This window comes from Apteryx rowi, unplaced genomic scaffold (assembly GCF_003343035.1).
Source record: "Apteryx rowi isolate R43461 unplaced genomic scaffold, aptRow1 scaffold_553, whole genome shotgun sequence".
Taxonomy (NCBI): domain Eukaryota; kingdom Metazoa; phylum Chordata; class Aves; order Apterygiformes; family Apterygidae; genus Apteryx; species Apteryx rowi.
Window position 1 is genome coordinate 461,989 of NW_020450820.1, and position 19,898 is coordinate 481,886.

Below are 19,898 nucleotides of genomic sequence, written 5' to 3' on the forward strand. Positions count from 1 at the left end.
AGCATCCTGGGCTATATTAGGAAGAGCACTGCACAGGTCGAGGGAAGGGATCCTTCCCCTCTATTCAGCACTGCTGAACCCACATCTGGAGTGCTGGGCTCAGCTCTGGGCTCCCCAGTACAAGACAGACATGGACATACTGGAGCAAGGCCAGCAAAGGGCCACAAAGATGATGAAGGGATGGGAGCACCTGTCATAAAGGAGAGGCTGAGAAAGCTGGAACTGTTCAGCCTGGAGAAGAGAAGGCTCAGGGCAATAAATACCGAATTTGGAGGAGTGGCAGGGAAGGGAGTAAAGACGACAGAGCCAGACTCTTTTTAGCAGTGCCCAGTGAACAGACAAGAGGCAATGGGCACAAATTGAAATACAAGAACTTCCATTTAAACACAAGAAAGATCTTTTTTAGGGTGAGAGTGGTCAAACACTGGAACAGGTTTCCCAGAGAGCTTGTGGAGTCTCCACCCTTGGAGATATTCAAAACTCAGCTGGACACAGTCCTGAGCAACCTGCTCTAGTTAATCCTGCTTTCAGCAGAGGGGTTGGACTAAGCAATCTCCAGTGGTCCCTTCCAGCCTCAACTATTCTGTGATAATATAGTTACGTTAGTTACAAAGATTTTTTCAAAGTAAATCTCTGACTCTGCCATTATTCTACAATACAAGTCTGCTATAAGAACTTACATACTTGAGTAACCTGCAAGATAGCAGAATCACTTGGTACTGCTTGAGTAAAATATGTTTTCCTGGAGTAACTGTAACAATAAATTACAATACTAGTACACTATATCTAAAGGTTTATTTTGTTTGTTTTTAATAGAACTAAACTCCATTGTTTAATAAGGCCTGAACACGTAATGAAAACTCCAAACCTCTCCTTTAAACAAATAAAGAAAAAAACACTTGCCATAAGTGACTAGAGTGGAATGAACTATGAGGATTTCACTGTCTACAGGAAAAAAAGCAGGCAAACAGTGAGCCTGAGTTATAGCAGTAGTAGTCTAACAAGTTTCCAGGAATTTCCTGCTGTTAAGAGAATGGAAGAGGAATACCTGAAAACACACCCTGTGAACTTTGTACTTAAACAAACAAAAAGCCCCCAAAAGATCCCCCCAAAACCTTAGGCAATGCGTAATAGAAAGTATGTTACTTAATACTACCAAGGAATTTGGCATAAACTTTTAAAAATCCAATTGAGGAAAAAAAAGCATTCCTCTTGACTTAATGCATATGCTATCGGCAATATGTTATATTGCTATTTCATGCTGTCCTAATGCTTTTAAATGTTTGGCAGGGGATTGAGTGTTGTTTTTTTTTAATAAATATGGACTAATCCTCACTCTCAGACTTGGTCTGTTTTTGTAGGAGAGAGAGATCAGGCAAAGATAAGTAGCAAATGCCCCACAAAAGCAGTGGTTAATATAAAGCAATGCTGACAATATCATGATAAAGATTACTTCAGAAGTTGCATGAAAATACTTTTAGAATCCTAATATCAAAAACATCTTTGTGATAAAGATAACATCTCAAAAAATATTAGCTCATAAGAATATGAATTAATAAAAAGAATTCAATAGGAGAATGTATTTTTAAGTACCTCCTTCCCCTCCAAAAATATTTCATAAGACAAATTCTCTTGCTTCTTCATTCCAATTCAGTGCTTATATGTTTACCAGCTCTTTTCTAAGATTYTTCTTTTCCTTCCTTCAATGAACAGGGAGAAAGATCTAACTAAATGCTTACCATTCTCACTTAGTAACTAACTTAACAATAGCAATACTTGTAATTTATTACCATATGAAATTTTCTCCTACAAAATTAAAAAAAATACAATTTGGTTTATAGTTAAAAATAGTGAAATTATCATATTAACTATTCAGAAAAAAAAATGAGCAAAGTTTCAAAAATGAGAAAATGGATAAGTTACTTGTAAAATGACAGAGTAATGTCTTTTAGAGGAAGGGAAACCTGCAGCTTCATATTGTTCTTACAACGCAAGGGGAAGACTCTGTACACTGTTACCTCTAAGGCTGGTGTAAATTAGAGTCAATCAAATAAAACTGTGGTCTGGATAAATACAATATAAATCTTTAGAATGCAATAAGATAAGGAATTAGTACAGTAAAGTGTACAAAATTACCAAAATATTTCGTGTCTGAAATACTAACAGAAAAGTGAGAAAGCCATTATGTTTAAGAGAAGAGACAGTTTTAATTAAATGAATCTTCAGAAACTGTCCTATCAGTAAGCTCATTAGTTGCAATGAAAGTTCCTCCTGCTGATCTAAGAGTACTTAAAAAAACAGAATTTGTTATACTTCAAAGAAAAAAGGCATCTTTAACTCATGTACTGCAGCGGTGTATTAAGCCTACTTCTCCTATTACAAAAGCAGAAATGAAAACTTTAGCACTTAATGGAAAAACAAATTTAATAACCTGAAGTAAACTACTATTGCATAGGCCACATGTCCCTTGCTGCTTGCCTGTCACAGATATATACATATAATATCTAAAAATCCCTTTTTCTAATGGATCTTTTTTTTAAACACATATTTCTAATGGAGAATTTACACATTTTGAATTTCTTATATTTCAGGAATTATACTAAGATTTATAAAGTACTATAAAATAGTTATTAGCTTGACAACAAACAGACATAATACTGCTCTTAAAGTCTCACAAGCTATGTTAACAGCTTATGTATGGCACTTAAAACAATGTTATGGAAAATATTTGATGAAACAAAAAAAAAACAACAAAAAAAAAAGGGAACCAACATCCATAGTATAGTTCTATAGAGTGTGTTCAAATTAAAATTTGTGGCAAAAAGATGTGTAAATAGCACTTGAACAATATTAACAGAAAACTTTGATTTATAATTTAAAAGGGCACTTGCAGATAATAGCTTTATCCCACAATAATTTCACACTTTATTTACAGAAACAAATATGCAGACATGAAATAAAAATAGCTAATGACAACAAAAAAATAGCTTGCAACAAAGCTATGGAAGAAAATAATATTCTTATCGAACTTCATAGATTTATTCTTCAGAATTAATTATAAAAATGACTTCAGAGCACAAAGTTTAGTGAAACCATGAAGAGAACAGGCATTCTATCATCCCTATACTGCCCCTAACCTTTACTAGGACAAAAGGTAGAGAACATGATTTAGAAACAAAACTTTGGAATAAAATACGACCAGTATGGTTCACAGAAAAATTGAGCATTGTATTATTACGATACAAGTCCAGAAAAGCATGATATATTTCCTCACCCAACAAGTTTTCCACCAAAGAATCCTATATGTAAGCAGAAGCTTCCTACTGGATGGCAGAGAAAGGGTAGGCTGACTTCCCTCCTTCTATACTATCATCAGCCTGTAAYACTTGGATGTAACCCTTACAGCCAGCAATTCTCCAAATTTACTAGAAGTTTGAACCGCCTCCAGTAAATACAGCCCAGGAAGGATTATTCTTAAGTACTGTTTCTTGGGATGGAGGAGAAACTCTTAGCTGTATATCCAAATTCTGCCATAACACAACCAGTATTCTTTCTAGAATGATCCTATTTGACTAGATGATCATTAAGTTAAAAGATTTTTGATGACTTTCCCTCTATCTCAGTCTCYCTAGTGGGTACAACTCCTTGCAACACCTGTGTTTCCCAGCTCACTGCACAAGTTGCAATGTGTTAATGCAATAAAAGCGTTGTAGCACTATCAACCTCTGTTAAAATAATTAGAATTTGGCATTATATGGCACATATTTGAATAGTTTGTAGTATTCACGTATAGAGTCCAAAATCAAACATACAGAGACTAATACAGGACAAAAAAAGACTGAAGTAGTAAACTAGCAGAATATATAACAACTAAGAATGTTATGACAACTTATTTAAAATAATACTGAGAAGGGCTAAAATATAAAAGCATTATAAATTATATTCTAAAATATATAATTTAGAGCTCTGGGAATTAAGGAAGATATCTATTTACCTCAATTTAGAAACAGACAGATCATTATCTGGTTGCATTAGACAAACGCAGCTGTTTACCAGGTTGATAAGTAGATAATCTAAGACCATCTTGGTACACCAAAATTGTCATCTAATCTTAATGCGCTTTTATAAAGGAAAGTATTCTTTGACAATGTAAAGGAAAAGATCACCATCATTCTTGGTCAATCTCCCTTGATCAGCATATCAATAGGATAAAACCAAGTTAGTCCGTTAGGTTGGATATAGCTGACTGTAACCACAGGTTATTCATAGACATTTCTGAACTGACCTTTTGGTAATCTTAAGCAAAAACAGCCACTTAATTAGAAATTTAGTGTGCATATATTGGTGTATAAAGCAAGTTGATTTAATATAGAAATATACTTCTGCATAAATACTATGTTTTACAAATAAATGAGCTGGGGCTTTTGGGCTCTGCAAGATTTTCAAAAATTTCAGCACAGGGAAAGAGTCTTTCAAACAGAATGGAATTTTACAGGAAGGGAAACAGGTGCAGATAAATACACCAATACACTAATCTGTTAAAGACATCCTGAGGCTCTGTCTTTTTCGTACAGTAAAATGTAAATGCAAAATACCTTTCAAATAATATGCTGAAACAAATGCAATGTATAAACCTGAAAACATATGATCATTGATTTTTGTCCTACAGCATAGCTGAATCAGAGCAAAGATCTATCTAGTCAATAGCAGATACCTAAAAAAGAACAGAAAATCTACACTAGCAAATGATAATTTTCCTGGCCACTCCATGTGGTCAATTTTTTATACCTTGGAAGCTTACCATACAACCATCAGCAGCCTCATACAAAACAATTATCTATATTTAAAAAAAATGGCCTCTAATAAAGAACAATTTAGTATTCTGGCTGATATACAAGATTTAATTAGAATATAGCCAATAACATATTAATAACAAAAAATCAGTGACAAATTAACAGTGGCTTTTATGAAAATAGTGCATAAAAATTCTGAATATATAATTACCAAATATATAATTACCGATACAGTTATATAAAGGACTGGAAAGCATTTGGCAGTTATTTAAATATACCTGAATTTCTAAGTATTTATGAAGCACTAAAATTGGAAGTGTTAAGAACAGTGATAACAGAAACAAAACTCTACATGAGTGACCGCTATCTGAAGTTCTCTATCAGGAAGAGTTTTTGCAATGCTATAGTTTGTTGCAGGGAGACTGAGTGAGGCATAAGAGTGACACTGTGCAAAGCAATACAGATATACACTGATATCCTCCAAACTGACAAAGCTAAAATATGATTAACTCAGACAGCCCACCCAATCTCATCCTTCCTGCAAGAACATGATAGCACTGAGGTGGTATCAATTTCTAACTTCATGCTTAGTCAGTTTAAATTAGTTAATCTGTGACTTAATTTGCAGAAGGAACTTCTAATTAGGAAGTTAAATGTAAAAATCTGCTGCTGCTCATATTGAGATTTAAAAGATTCTATGCTGTATGATGAAGCAGTAAAAAGACAAATTTGTTTTTCCTGACTTCCAACATTACTGTTGTATGAAGAATTTACGTGCAGAAAAGAAGTTGTTTTTCTAATTTATGTTTAAAATGAACAAAATTGAAATGATAGTATGAAAGCCTTTATTCATTTCTGAATTAGAAGACACTGAATAACTCTACTACTCTTACAATATAGAAGATTGAAAGACTAAAATAGTAAATAGCAATAAATATCTTCAAGAACACTTACGGTAGTTCAAATTGCTGATTTATGATATATACCATTAATATGCACTTTGAAAATAATATGAGTGTAAAACAAACATCAACTCACAAAAAAAGACACTGATATGCATTCAGAATCAAAACTTTCAGTTAGTTAATACAAACCTTTACTAGCTTTATCTAAATGCTGAAAATCCTCAATAAAATTTAGGACATCCTGATATCTTTCTTCACATACTTCTACAAGAAAATGAAGCAATGTTGTTTTTTGATCTGCCGACTTTGTGTCCTTCAGCTAGGGGAAAAAAAAGTTAAAATATTGAGAATAAGATTCTGTCTAAATACTTTAATAATTAATATACACTATTAATTGTGAATACAAGAAATGTAAGAACAAACTGCTGAACTGGTACAGACCTTAAATTCCTAAGTAGTTTGCTGTTTCATTTTCCCCCCCTTGTTAAAAATCCTTACAAGAATCACATTAAATGTTTATTTTTTCATTCTATGCAATATGTGAGTTTCTGTACAAACACAGCACATATTTTTCTTTGCAAATTTAACTATTTAAACAATATAGAAGTTTTGTTTGCAAAACTGAGTAGATTTTTGAAAGTGAAAATTGTCAGAACTAAATCAGCAAAATCTAACAATACATGACACACCAGTCCACACCCTGACAAGATTTCACTACGTGTGAAATGAATTGTATCCTAACAATACATATGCAACAGAAACCACAACCCCAGCCCTCAGAAGTGCTAGCAGTCATCCATTCGCAACAGAGCACATGATTTTGCTATTCTATCTTTTATAGCACAGACATTTGTGTTCCAGCATTCTTAACCATAAACTTTTCTGTCTGATCCCTATATACAATGAACATGATTTGAAGCCCCACAATTTTAAAACTTGTATCTAGAAACAGAAAATGATATTATTTGTTCATTTTAAAATAACATCTCATAGGAAAGTGCTTGTCTACTATCTTTAAAAAACTATTTCTGCATAAGAATTCTGCAGAAAAAGCATACGTATACATTGACACACATGAAATGTGTGTATGTATTAAAGGGTTGCCAGATTACACACAGTACATTAGAGTATCAGGCAAAAAAAGTGTTAGTGAAGTATTATAATTAGCACTAAATAAAGAGAAAACTCATGTTAGCTAGTTTCAATTTCAAGATTGTTTCTTAATTTGGTTACCATGAAAAACATAAATGATTGGCAATGCAAAACAGCAGAAGAGTAACTACAGCCAAGAGGCAGAAAGAAAAAAAAAGGGGGGGGGGGAGAAAAAATGCTTTCTTTCCAAAAATAAGGTTCAAATCAAGCACAATGCCATACGGTGATTACTTCTGAATTAGGAAGCAGAAGCAAGGTCAATCTCAATCTAAATATTCATGCACATACATAATTCTTACATTACAATGCATTTCCCATGGTTGCCAATTTCTTATAAAGAAATTTTTTCCCACACTTCTTGTACTTCCCAATATCCTCAAAGATCACATAAAAGGCATTTTAATGATGTAAAAATCAGACAAAAATACGTTGTTTGCTTTTCCCATACTGTCAAAATAAAATGGAGAATTTTGTATAGGCAATTATCACTAAAGTTGATATTCCATATTTTAATATGAAAATTCAGAGATTATTTTCAAAGATAAAGATGATACTATGTTAATAAATATGATGGTATATACTCTTCCAGAATATATATTTTTTTCATTTAGACAAATGGATTAATAATGAGGTGAGACAGAATTTTCAAAATAACCAGAAAATGGAATATATATATATATATATATATATATATATATATATATATATCAAAACAAAAAGTATTCTAGGGTCTTTACAGCATGCAGTGTTATAAAATAAATTACTTATACTGTACTAGAATTCTCTCTAATAAATATCTCAATTGTTGGAGCATCACACAAAATTTCTACTATGATACTTTTCTAGAAAGTATACAATTAACAAAAGTTAAGTTTTAAAAAACAATAATATGTTGGTATTTAATAGATGATAGCATATTAGCACATCAATATCATATCTCTCTTCTGAGAATGCAGGTATATCCTCTGATGCAGAAGAACTACTACATTCAATTCTACATGGTGCAGGGAGGAAAGTGCAAAGTGCAGAAGTATGCAAAGTGCAAAGTATGAAGAAATTCATATAGCTCTTGAGGCATAGTTGGTCACCAATGGAGAATAGCAGATATATCACCTATTCTACAAATATTACAGAAATCAATAACTTTGAAGGACAGAAGCCAATGTAAATTTCTTAAGTTCTGTAAAACCCTACCGAAAACTGCTGTGAAGACAGCCAAGACATCTGTAATTTGCAGCTTTCTAGTTTTGGGCCTTGAAAGAGTAGCAGTTTGGGTGGGKTTTTTTTGTTTTTTTTTCTCCTCTTTTTCCCTGTTTTAATACTAAAATTTTTAATMGGTGAAGCAGTTTATTATTCTCAGAACAGAGGAGATTCTGCATTAGTCCAGACACTATGCATAGTAAAGAAAATCCCAAAACTTACACATACATAGTTTTACCTCCTTATTTCCAGACAAAGTGATCTGTGTAAGACACTATTTTATAACCAGTGAAGGCTTGCACTCACGTACTTCCTAAATGAGGCCACAATTAGATGAAGTGAATTAGAAATTGGTGACTAGTACCCTGAATTTCATACTATATAAGAATCTATCCAGAAGAGCTATACTCTTTAGCACACTATCCTACCCTAATCAGGAGAAAGGCAACTGCACCCTGCAGTAGTTGACAAATTCAACTGGTTTACAAGGTTATTTTGCAACCAAGACCACGACTAGTCAAGGCATAGATGACTATGGGGGAGGAAGCCAGTGCAGCACCTGAGCTAAAAGTGCTGGAAAGAAGGCACTAATCTCCTCCCTTCCTCACTCCCTTGAAAAGAAGTTTCCCTTTTTAAATATGATACTAAAAGCAGTTACAAATCTAAGAAGGCCATCATGATGATGGTTAATAAGATATCCATAATTTAATAAATGATGACTCTATTAGATAAGGGTATGACTGCATATTTTTAAGCAAGTAGATGGGAGCTTTCTTAGTTAAGGCTCTTAAAAGGAAAAAATAGCATAGTTTGTGCTTAGTATTACACTAACAGAATGAGCTAGCTAGCTTTCGGTTCACTTTGAACATGCAAAGAATAAGTATTCAGCTATGACAACAGCAGATATGCTCTGTATTTTTTAAATTCATCTTCTGTAGAATGATGTCACCACCATCTTTATTCAGAATGAGATTTAAATAACTAGTATGATTCTAAAGTTTTATTTCAAATAGTTTGAGGGAATACAGCTACGTTCACACCAATTATATGTGAAAGAATATATACATATTGATGAAAATATAGCCTACATTCTATTTTAAACTTCCACAGGGAATTCACATGAACTGAGTGCAAGGGGTGGTTTAAATTACTTGGAAGAAATACACAGCCAAGAGCTCTTGGGGAAGAACATTACTCAGAATGAAACAATTCCAGTCTTCAATATTATTCCATGTGGCTATATTCTTTAACCACTAACACTATGACCACCAGAAATGATTAAGACTATCTTTAATGGATTGCTAGCTCAAGGTTGATTGAGTTTTTAAATTGAATTATASTAAGACTGTAGTTTGAGCTCAACATTTACTAGATGTTAAAAAAATCCACAGGAGAAAATTTTATGACTGTTCTTACTATAAGAATAATTTTAGTTTAACTTATTAGATGTCAGCTAATAAAGAATAGAGAAATCTTGACTGAAAAGTCTAAATTTTCTCTTCGAAACCTTCAATAAAAGAGATTATAATCTCAATATATAATATGAAATTATAATCCATGACATTGCTTAACCATCTTCATATGACTAGCCAGCCAATTAGCACATACTTTCCTGTGGACCATTGCTAAGGAAAATCATTTAAATATTCTAGTATAAAGTTTGAATTCCACAGCATTTATTTGGCTCAGATACGCCAATATGTCCTGAAAGATCTGAGCTTCTCAGAGGTGGTCAGTAACTCCACATCCGTTCTCCAGAACAACTTGCAGAATTCTAAAGGGTGTCTAATTCAACCTATTGCTCTTATATAATCCCTCTTATAAGGGATAACTGATGATATAGTCCTCCTGTTTTACTAGTCCAGTATCTAAACACATGGGGGAGGAGACACAGACAAATAGACATAGCGAAACTAAAATTCCTAATCCGGATACATGAAGGACCTTCTTTCTTTTCTTCAAACATGGTATTTATACAATCAGGAATAAAGGACAGACCAATGTGGGCAACATTGTGATGGGTCTGCCACAGACTGCCTGATCATGAAGAAGTAGCAGATGAGACCTTCTTTAGACAATTGGAAAAAGCCTCATGTTCGTAAACCGTGGTCCTCACAAAGGACCATAAGGTCCCACCCCAACCCACCAGCAGTTGCTGGAAGGGCAACACAGCAGCGCACAAGCTATCCAGGTTTCTGGAGTGTATTGATGATAACTTCCTGACACAGGTGATCAAGGAGCTGATGAGGTGAGATGCTCTGCTGGACCTGATAGTTACAAACAAGGAAGAACCAGTCAGGGATGTAAAGGTTGTGGGCAGCCTTGGTTACAGTGACCATGAAGAAAGTAGAGTTTCAGATTCTGAGAAGAGGGAACAAGACAAATAGCAGGATCACAGCCCTGGACTTCAGGAGATCAGACTTTGGCCTCTGCTTGGAATTCCACAGGAGACAGTCCTGGAGAGAAGAGGGGTCCAGGAAAGCTGGTTGATTTTCAAGGATCACCCCCTCCAGGCTCAAGAATGGTCCATCTGCATGAGTAGGAAATCAGGCAAAGGCAGCAGGAGGCCTACTTGGATGAGCAAGGAGCTCCTGACAAAACTAAGCATAGAAAGGAAGCATACCAGAGGTGGAAGCAGGACAGGTAACCCAGAAGGAACATAGAGACGCTGTCCAAGTATGTAACGATGGGGTTAGGAAAGYCAAAGCCCACCTGGAGTGGAATGTGGATGGCAAGGGATGTGAAAGGCAACCAGAAAGGCCRCTACTGATGTAACAGCAGCAAAAGACAGACCAGGGAAAATTTAGGCCTGCTGCTGAATAGGAATGGGGCCTGGTGACACAGGACACAGAAAAGKCTGAGGTACTCAATGCCTCTGTCTCTGATACACCTCCGTCTTTACTGGTAAGACCAGTTTTTTGGAATCCCAAGTCCCTGAGACCAGTAGGAAAGTCTAGAGCAAGGAAGACTTACCCTCAGAAGAGGAGGATCAGGTTGGGAACATTTAAACAAGTCAGACATGCACAAGTCCAGGGGACCTGATGGAATGCACCTATGAGTGCTGAGGGAGCTGGCCTATGCCAGTGCAAGGCCACTCTCAATTATCTTTGAAAGGTCACGGTGATTAGAAGAGGTTCCTGAGGACTGGAAGAAAGCAAATGTCACTACTATCTTCAAGGAGGCTAAGGAGGAAGATCTGTGGAACTGCAGGCTGGTAAGTCTCACCTTGATTCCTGGGCAGGTGATGGAGAAAATTATCCTGGAAATCATTTCCAAACACATTAAGGACAAGAAGATGATTGGAGTAGTCAGCATGGACTTATAAAGGGGAAATCACGTTTGAACAACCTGTTAGCCTTCTATCATGAGAAGGCTGGTGCAGTGGACAAGGGGAAAGTAGTGGATGCTGTTTATCTTGACTTTAGCAAGGCTTTTGAGACTGTCCCCCATAACATCCTCAGACAAACTGACAAAGTATTGACAAGATAAGTGCAGAGTGAGCTGGAAAGAAAACTGGCTGAAATGCTGGGCTAGCAGCAAAGTCCAGGTGATGGTCAGTCACTAGTGGTGTACCTCGGGGTCGATACTGGGGCCAATATGGTTTCATATCTTCATTAATTACCTGGATATGGGACAGACTGCACCTTCACCAAGTTTGCAGATGATTCAAAACTAGGAGGAGTGGTTGATACAACAGATGGTTGTGCTGCCATTCAGAGGGACCTTGACAGGCTGGAGAAATAGGCAGACAGGAATCTCATGGAGCCAAACAATTGAAAATGCAGTGGCCTGCACCCGGGGAGGAATAACCCCCTGCACCAGTACAGGCTGGGGCCTGACAGGCTGGAAAGCAGCTTTGCAGAGAAAGACTTGGGGGTCCTGGTGGAAAACAAATTGACCATGAGCCAGCAGTGCACCCTTGAAGCAAAGAAGATCAGCAACATCCTGTGTTGCATTAGGAAGAGCGTGAACAGCAGGTAAGGGACAGGATCCTTCAGCTCTACTCAACACTGGTAAGACCACATCTGCAGTGCTGTGTCCATTTCTGTGCTCTCCAGTACAAGACAAACTGGAGTCACTGGAGTGAATCCAGCAGTGGAAGAAAACATTTGCTGATGTGCTGAATACCTGGGTCTTTTTTGGTATTCGGGATGATAATAAAATCCATTGTCCTTAGCTGATGCTGATAATATGAATTCAGTACAACAGAAGGATGACAAATACAAACTCCCAGTGATTCTCTCTCTGAAAGCTGTCAACCTTCAAAAGGACAAGTCTTTGATTGCAGGCTGCACTTGCCCTGAGACACGCAGTGCCAGACACCTGAAATTTTATAGATTATCTCTATGGCCATAGCTTTTGCTCTGCCTCCAACAGAACCTGTAACAGTTGGTCTTCCTTTACTAAGTCAATACACTCATCTTCACTGTCATTAAGGTGGCATTATCTTCACTCAAAAAACAAAACAAAACAAAAAAACAACCAGCAGCATCCAGCAGCATGGTCTGGTATTTACAAACTATCAACTTGAAGTGATATATATGAAACATTTTGTCATTTGAACTTCATTTTATACTTGAAGATTTCTTATGCAAATTAACTATATTGAGTACTAGGATGTATGTTTATGCACAGTTAATAAAGTCCTGAAAGGAGCAAACCAGTACCAACACTTCTGATCATATGACATTATACAACGTCAAAATTACACTGAATCAAGCATTATGAGCATAGGGATCAAATTACCTTTTTCATGTCCTTATAGCCTTATGTCTACTTCACCAACCTGATCAAAAGTAGCATCATATATGCCAGACTACTAATAATGCTCCATTTTCTCTTGAGCAGAAGGTTGGACTAGATGCCTCCTGAAGTCCATTCCAACCTGAATTATTCTATGATTCTAAGAAACCCTTATATATTTCTCAACTAGTTAACTGAATACTCTATCCAAAATATTATTTATTTTGGCTCTTTCTTTGGCCTCATGGAGACTCTTTGAGAACCATCAGTCTACCTTGATTTCAAAAGCTTTATACAATCCCCATCACTATCAAGTTCTTAATTATCTTTGTAGTTAGAAAGCTTTCTTAATTTTTAATGAAGCTTCCTTTGCTACCAGCAAAGCCAATTACTTCATCTCCTACCTTAATTACATAGACAAATGTTTAAAAGTCTTCTTTATCACAAATTAATAACATAAGGACACTCTGATGTCCTCTTCATATTCCTCACGTCTTTTCTAAATGAAATACACCCATATGCTTTTTTTTCTTTTCTTTTACAGAAGTTTAGAAGTGTTGTGTTACTATACTCTGGATTCTTACCAGCCAGTCTATATATTTTCCGCAGTGCTGCAGACAAGATTTCCCTTAATGCTCTATCAGTACCAAGTAAATAGGAATAATTACCATCTTTATATTACACAGAAGGCCTTCTAGAACACAGATAAGACAATTTGCCTCTTTTGCAACAGGATTTATTGTTGAGACCTGCAACCCTAAATAACCTCTAAGTCTGCAAACTTAAATACCTATGAGATCCTAGTTTATCAAATGCATTTAAYGCCAGTGTACTATATGGTTAGCCAGGACTTAAAACACATTTTCTGGAATACTGCCTAGCCACTCATTCTTTATTTTCATTGTTTACGCATATCAGATCCCCAAGTTTAGTATTTTGTGATAGTCTTCAACATTTTCATCTTCTAGATCTTATATTACTTCTCCAGGATCATTTTGATCCTGCTCTCCAAAGTGCCTATAACAATTAACTTTACATCACTTATTACTTCCATAAATAGAATTTCTTTTTCATTGGCTAAAAATATTAAAAACGCATAGAATATAACTAGACCTAGGAGAGATCCTGGTAATAACATATTTTAAAAGTACTCTCAGTTGGAAAGAGAACCTTTAATTCCCACCTTCTAAATTGTTTGTTTCTCAACAAATTGCACTTATAATTCAATGATTTCATCTATACTGTATTGCTCTAGGTGGTTGCTGCATACTTAAATACTTATTTTAGAATAGGTATGTTATATAAGTTACAACTTAAATATACATAGAAAATAGGTATCATATTCAACACTGGAGGACCACAGTGATAGAACTTTTCTGAACCATGGCAGACTAAGGCTGATTATTTTGAAGAATGCAGGAGTTAACATAAAAGTGTCACATTTTCTTCATTGCGTAAAAAGATAAAGAAGCTATGAAAAGACAAAGAATACATCTTAACTTCAAAATAATTCCTTTCTCATAAGAACTATTAAATACATGTCCGTGCACAGTCTGCAGTGACCTCCCAGTGGGCACAGGAAAACAAAAATAAGAACTGTAAATAGGGGGAAGGCGATTAAGCTTAGATTGGATTACAAGTTAAAACTCAGAAAAGGATAGATATCTTGTTGCATATATCTTAGTCTTTCATCTTTCAGCTTTTATACAAGAAAAATTAAATGAAACATAGGGAACTGATGAGATTGAGCTTTAACATAGAAGAGTCAGATAAGGAGAAGTTTTACGTACGAGAGACAACATAACTGTATAAAAACAGATTAAATGTGACAGTCAAAAACATTCAGACACACAAGACTGTAATGCTACTATGACAACATTGATATGGTCCTTCTATAACCTTATTTAATTTGGCTTTCTATTATTTCCTTAATATAAAAACTTCTAAAATTTTATATGTAAGCCAAACTCAGTGACTGTACACAGATTAGCTCTGTATCATTCAAACCACCAACTACTGTTAAGAATAATGTCAAAAATGAAAACAAATTGTTAACTGCAAGGAAGACATCAAAACAAAGAATTTAGGAGTGTAATAAAAACAAATGAAAGAGTGAATGTAATATTAGAACTCAACATGGACATTTCAAAACTCACTTTACACAGGGAGCTGAGGTTATATCCAAAGGTCTGTGCATTCCGAGAACCTGCATTCATGTAGTTTCCCATTAACAGTACTAGTTCCAGCAGCTTGCTGAAGCTTTTACTCTTCTTTATCTCTTCACAGGCAGCACTGACAGCCATGATGTCAGGTTTGATGTTGTTCACCTGCTCCTCAAACTGAAGCTTAAAAAGAATAGCACTGAGCCGTGGCCGTAGTCTCTTCACATTACTTATCTGAATGAAAAGAAAACAGAAGATTTCCTTTAAAATTCATGCTACACTTTGGCACTGTACAAATGCATACAATCTGAAGTGATTTATTGGTGTGACAGGCTTGAAGAAGCAATATATCTGCTATAACTGATAGCAAATGAACGAATGAATGAGAGACACTTGGGTAAGCAACTGAAATCTCATCCTGTGGTTAATAAGAACTGCCTCCATCTTCCCATCCTTTCCCAATAACTAGTATGTGTAAGCAATAAAAGATAAAGTGTCATCATATATCACATCTGTCAACTCATATACCAAATCCTATAAAACTAATCCAAGTTTATGACCCAGTGCACAGTAGTTGCAAAGTAATAAAAGTGGTTTGCAAATTTTGTATAACTCGGAATGTACCAAAACAAGGCAAGTCTCATATTCTGGTACAAATATTTTAAAGCTGATTGCAATAAGATTATACTATAAATTTGTAGGAAAATATAGGTTTGAAGAACAATCTCAGCTATGAAACATTTATGATAGCATGTGTTTATATATGTCAGTATTCAAACCCCACTATAGTCCCGAGTCTTATACATTTAATCAGATAAAACAGAATGCTCCTAAGGAAAACAGTAGCTTCTGTAGATTATATGCAAAAGACTTGGCTTTCTTTGTGCTTTACGGGTCAGGGATTTTCAGCTGGAATTTCAATCTTCCCACATGACTTAGGTCAGTGAGTTCCCACCCCGGAGACATTTTGCATATCACTTCCCATATCCAGACTGCAAGATTGCAAGTTTTATTAGTTCTTTAAATCAAGAAACCTGGAATGCATTCAATGTACTTAAATTCCTCCACCTCTCAAGCTTCCAATGTACTACTCTGCCATCCAAATCTATCACAGTAATCTTCACATCTTAGGTATGGTATCACATACAATCCCAGAAGATTTCTGTTTTCCACTCTTGCCTCTTTTCTCCCTGCCAGGCATTTTATGCATCCGTGCTGTTTCCTGGAAATCATAGTTTTTCCCCCACTTTGTAGTTCTGTTTGCATCAAAGACATGCTCCTCCAAGCTGTTCCTTGAGCTTCTTTCCCCACTCTTCCTAACCATGTTCTCTCATCAATCCAATTAATTCTTTAAGTCCTTTTCCCCATAGTCTTTCTCCCTTCAAGGCAAGATTCAAGCCAATAATGCCTTGACAATTCCTGAGATAAAGTCTATAGAGTCAGCATTGCATTAAATATATACATACATACAATGGTTTGCTGCTATCAGTGCTTCTCAGTGCAGGAAGGCAAGGAATAATATTGGCACTTTTCCTGCAGATGCATAGGTTTCATACAGAGTAGCCTTAAAAGTTCACCTTGAAATTAGCAACATCCCCCTTGAAACCACAGCAACCTCCAAGGTTTTATGGAACAGCTCTCAACCAGTACCTAGGCTAACAATGGAAAAATAGCTGCGACAGTGCAAGAGTCACAAGCTGTTTGTTGCTGATCATCCCACAGTTGACTCAGTGAAATGGAAAATGGTAACATTCTTCATCCATTTCAGTGCAAAGACAAACAGGTTATCTTAAACTGATAGCAAAGGCTGCTTAATCCAAATGATTTGACATAGAAGCAGAAGAAAGATCTTGCAGTCCATTCTATTGGTTTTACCATGAAAGTTGTAAAAATAAGATCAGGAGGTGGAGTAAAAATTTATGCTACTAAAGTCACTTCTACAATGCCTGCCTGGTAAAGCAACCACCTGGCAATAGTCTTATTGAAGTAAACATATACATCTGCATTTTAGCTCAGAAAAGAAATCTTGAAGTAAAATATGCGATCGCTTCCACTAGCAGTACTTTGGTTTGTGCTACAGAGCAGAGCATGCAAACAGGATTTCTTTCAGAAAAAACTAAATTGGAAAAGCAACTCTCAGAGCACACAGGACACTTCAACCACTACTGAGCTTTAGCCCACAGACTAGCTTCCATCCTGGTCCTACAGTAAAACCACCAAAATGCGTATGGTTTGGATGTTAGCTCAGTATCAACTGTAGGCAGATATTCTGTATTCATCATATATTAAATAGCATCCAATAGTGTGGTACATTTATTACAGAAGAACAGGCAAACAAGAATAACAGGATTTGAATTTAAGCAGCACATACCTCAATGAAATAGAAATGGAAATATCTAAAAGCCATCTAAAATGAACTTAGTGCTTTTACACTTTTCAAGTATTATTCAAAAATCTCTATATTCAAGTTACTAATTAAAATTACTATTTAAAAAAAACAGCATTCGTGAATTAGTTCCTAAAGGCATGGCATTGGGTGCACAGAAGAAAAATCAGTTTTTGAAACAAAGAACTTTGCATTCAATGACAGGAACACTTGCTAAACAGGACTACAGACACTRTGCTTTCTTAATTACAAAGACATGCTCATTGCATATACACAGTCATTGCATATACAAGTCCAAAAAGCATCAGTTTTCAGATTTTCACAAATACTTCAGGAGTACAAAGAGTTCCAAGCTGAGAGCCTGCAATTCCTTATCAACACCAACACTTTATTGATTTATGGTAATATTTATTATGGCTATTTTTTTTAAGTCATTTTAGGTTTCAAACCCTCTATTAATATGAGTTGCAACTGAAACTTGACATCAGAAAAAGCACCCAAGTTTTAGAGAACTTTTCCCTTCAAATCTCCAGGGAATTTTCATGCATAACAAACTTTACAAGAATTTCAAAGTAAATTCTCTCTTTTATTTGACACCCAAACTAAAACACAGAACTGCACTGAAATTATCCAGATTTTTATTACCTGTCCCTACTCAACATGCAATAGAGATGAGCGTTCACATCAAATCACTAGAACCAACAAAATAAAGTGTCAGTTCCATTGATTTTAAGTGGAGCCAAACACAAAACCAGAAGATGATGCATCACTTACTGACTCTTGGCTTCTCAGATTGCTTTGTGAAAAGACAAAGAAAAACATCTAAAGACTAGCAGCTTGAAAAAGATACTTAAACTTTTTGGTTGTTGCATTAAATAAAATTCCAGGAATCTTGAAACAATTTTAGCTTTTAATAAAGCTAAATTATGTATTTTATAATTATTATATAACTATATAATTATTATAATTATTTTCTGAGACCTAAATGATTTTTTTTCCAATTTTATAAAAGCAGCTGCAGTTAGACTGAATCTATACCTATAAGATTGACATAAGAAATTTAAAAAGTCACTTCAAAGAGATATTTTTCATGCAAAAACCTGAATCAAGATTTGTGACAAATATTGCTCTTATTTTATTGCTATTTGGTATATACATAACACATAATTACACACATCCAGCTTCACAAAACTTTACATTTTAAATACCACTCTCCGTCAGATAAATAAATGTCTTGAAACATAAGAATTGCACCTATTCTAGAAGAATATGAACCAGGATTTTAATTATCAAGTTTTCTGTTTTTCCAGAAAAATAATTTTTTACTTTGCTATCTTAAAACAGAGCCAGACATTAACCGCTAGAAAAAGACATATATGTTAGTATTACTCTGATGGAATATATTACTATGTCTCATTGAAAAGTAAAAAGTGGACTGTGACAGACTTATTTTATACTCAGATTGATAAATAACTTGAGACTTCTGCTTTCCCACCCAAAGTAATATGTTTAATTTAATTAATTTAATTAAACATATTACAAATTTAATTAACATTAATTAAAATGTTTCCACACCCATTTCATATTACCTCTTTCCTTTTCTTTAAACTTTCATTCATAGTGTTTCATGTGGCATTTTAACAAGTACAGGAAGTCTTAAATCTTGTATTTTTATTTTTATTTGATTGCACGGCCCTTGGGAAAATAAAATCTCACTGTTGAACTGCTGTAATTATTCAAATCCTCCAATACTACTGCCATCACTACCATACATTCATAACCAATAATACCTTTCCTTTCCTCCCAAAAGGTAATTTAAACCTTACTCACTAGCTTATTGACATGAATGAAGAACATTCATTTAACATTCAATTTTTTTCCCACTCACTATAGGTAACTTATTTTTCTTCCAGAACAGTAAAATAGAATTTCAATCATTCAATGCTCTTCCACACTTTTAAAGCCATTATTTAAACTGACTAGGGAGGGGKGTGGGGAAGAGAGTCAGGAGAAAAACAGCTTCGAAGGAGTATTTAAAATTACATTTGGCTCTTCAAATGTGCAAAATCTGTTTCAGTTCAGCATTCCTATTCTTAACTGCTGCAATTCTATTCTAAATATGCAATATATATTATCTACTTCAAATGACTTCAGTATGAATGTTCTGTGGAATTAATCATATCCAATTAAAATGTTTATCAGCACTGAAATGATGATTTTGATTATAAAAAAAGCTACAAGTACTACAAAAATTCTAATGTTACTCTATCATATACCAAACGGAAAATGGGAATTTCTTAAAACTGAAATAATCAGGTACTTTTCATCACAGATGTGTTGTATGAACATGAACAAGCACATATGTATAAAGGACACAAAGTTTTTATCAGAACTGGTGGAACCACAACAAATCATGAAGTTTCATAAATAAGTGTTAAAGATGGAAACAGAACTGAAATGGATGGAAACATTTTTGGATGGAAACTGAAAAAATCAGAAACAGAAGCACATATCAGAATCACAACAGAAATGCCACTGGTTTAAAAACAAAACAAAA

At 35.0% G+C, this 19,898-nt stretch overlaps 1 protein-coding gene across 1 annotated transcript in view; it reads right to left on the bottom strand.

The window, feature by feature from the left end:
• DIAPH3 (diaphanous related formin 3) overlaps positions 1–19,898 on the bottom strand; it is a gene marked incomplete at its 5' end in the record, with an annotated part of 246,726 nt that overhangs the window by 105,648 nt on the left and 121,180 nt on the right. Inside the window, 2 exons of the mRNA XM_026081539.1 lie at positions 5,888–6,017; positions 14,950–15,189. Of these exons, the coding sequence (XP_025937324.1) occupies positions 5,888–6,017; positions 14,950–15,189 (370 nt within the window). The remainder of the gene's footprint in view (positions 1–5,887; positions 6,018–14,949; positions 15,190–19,898) is intronic.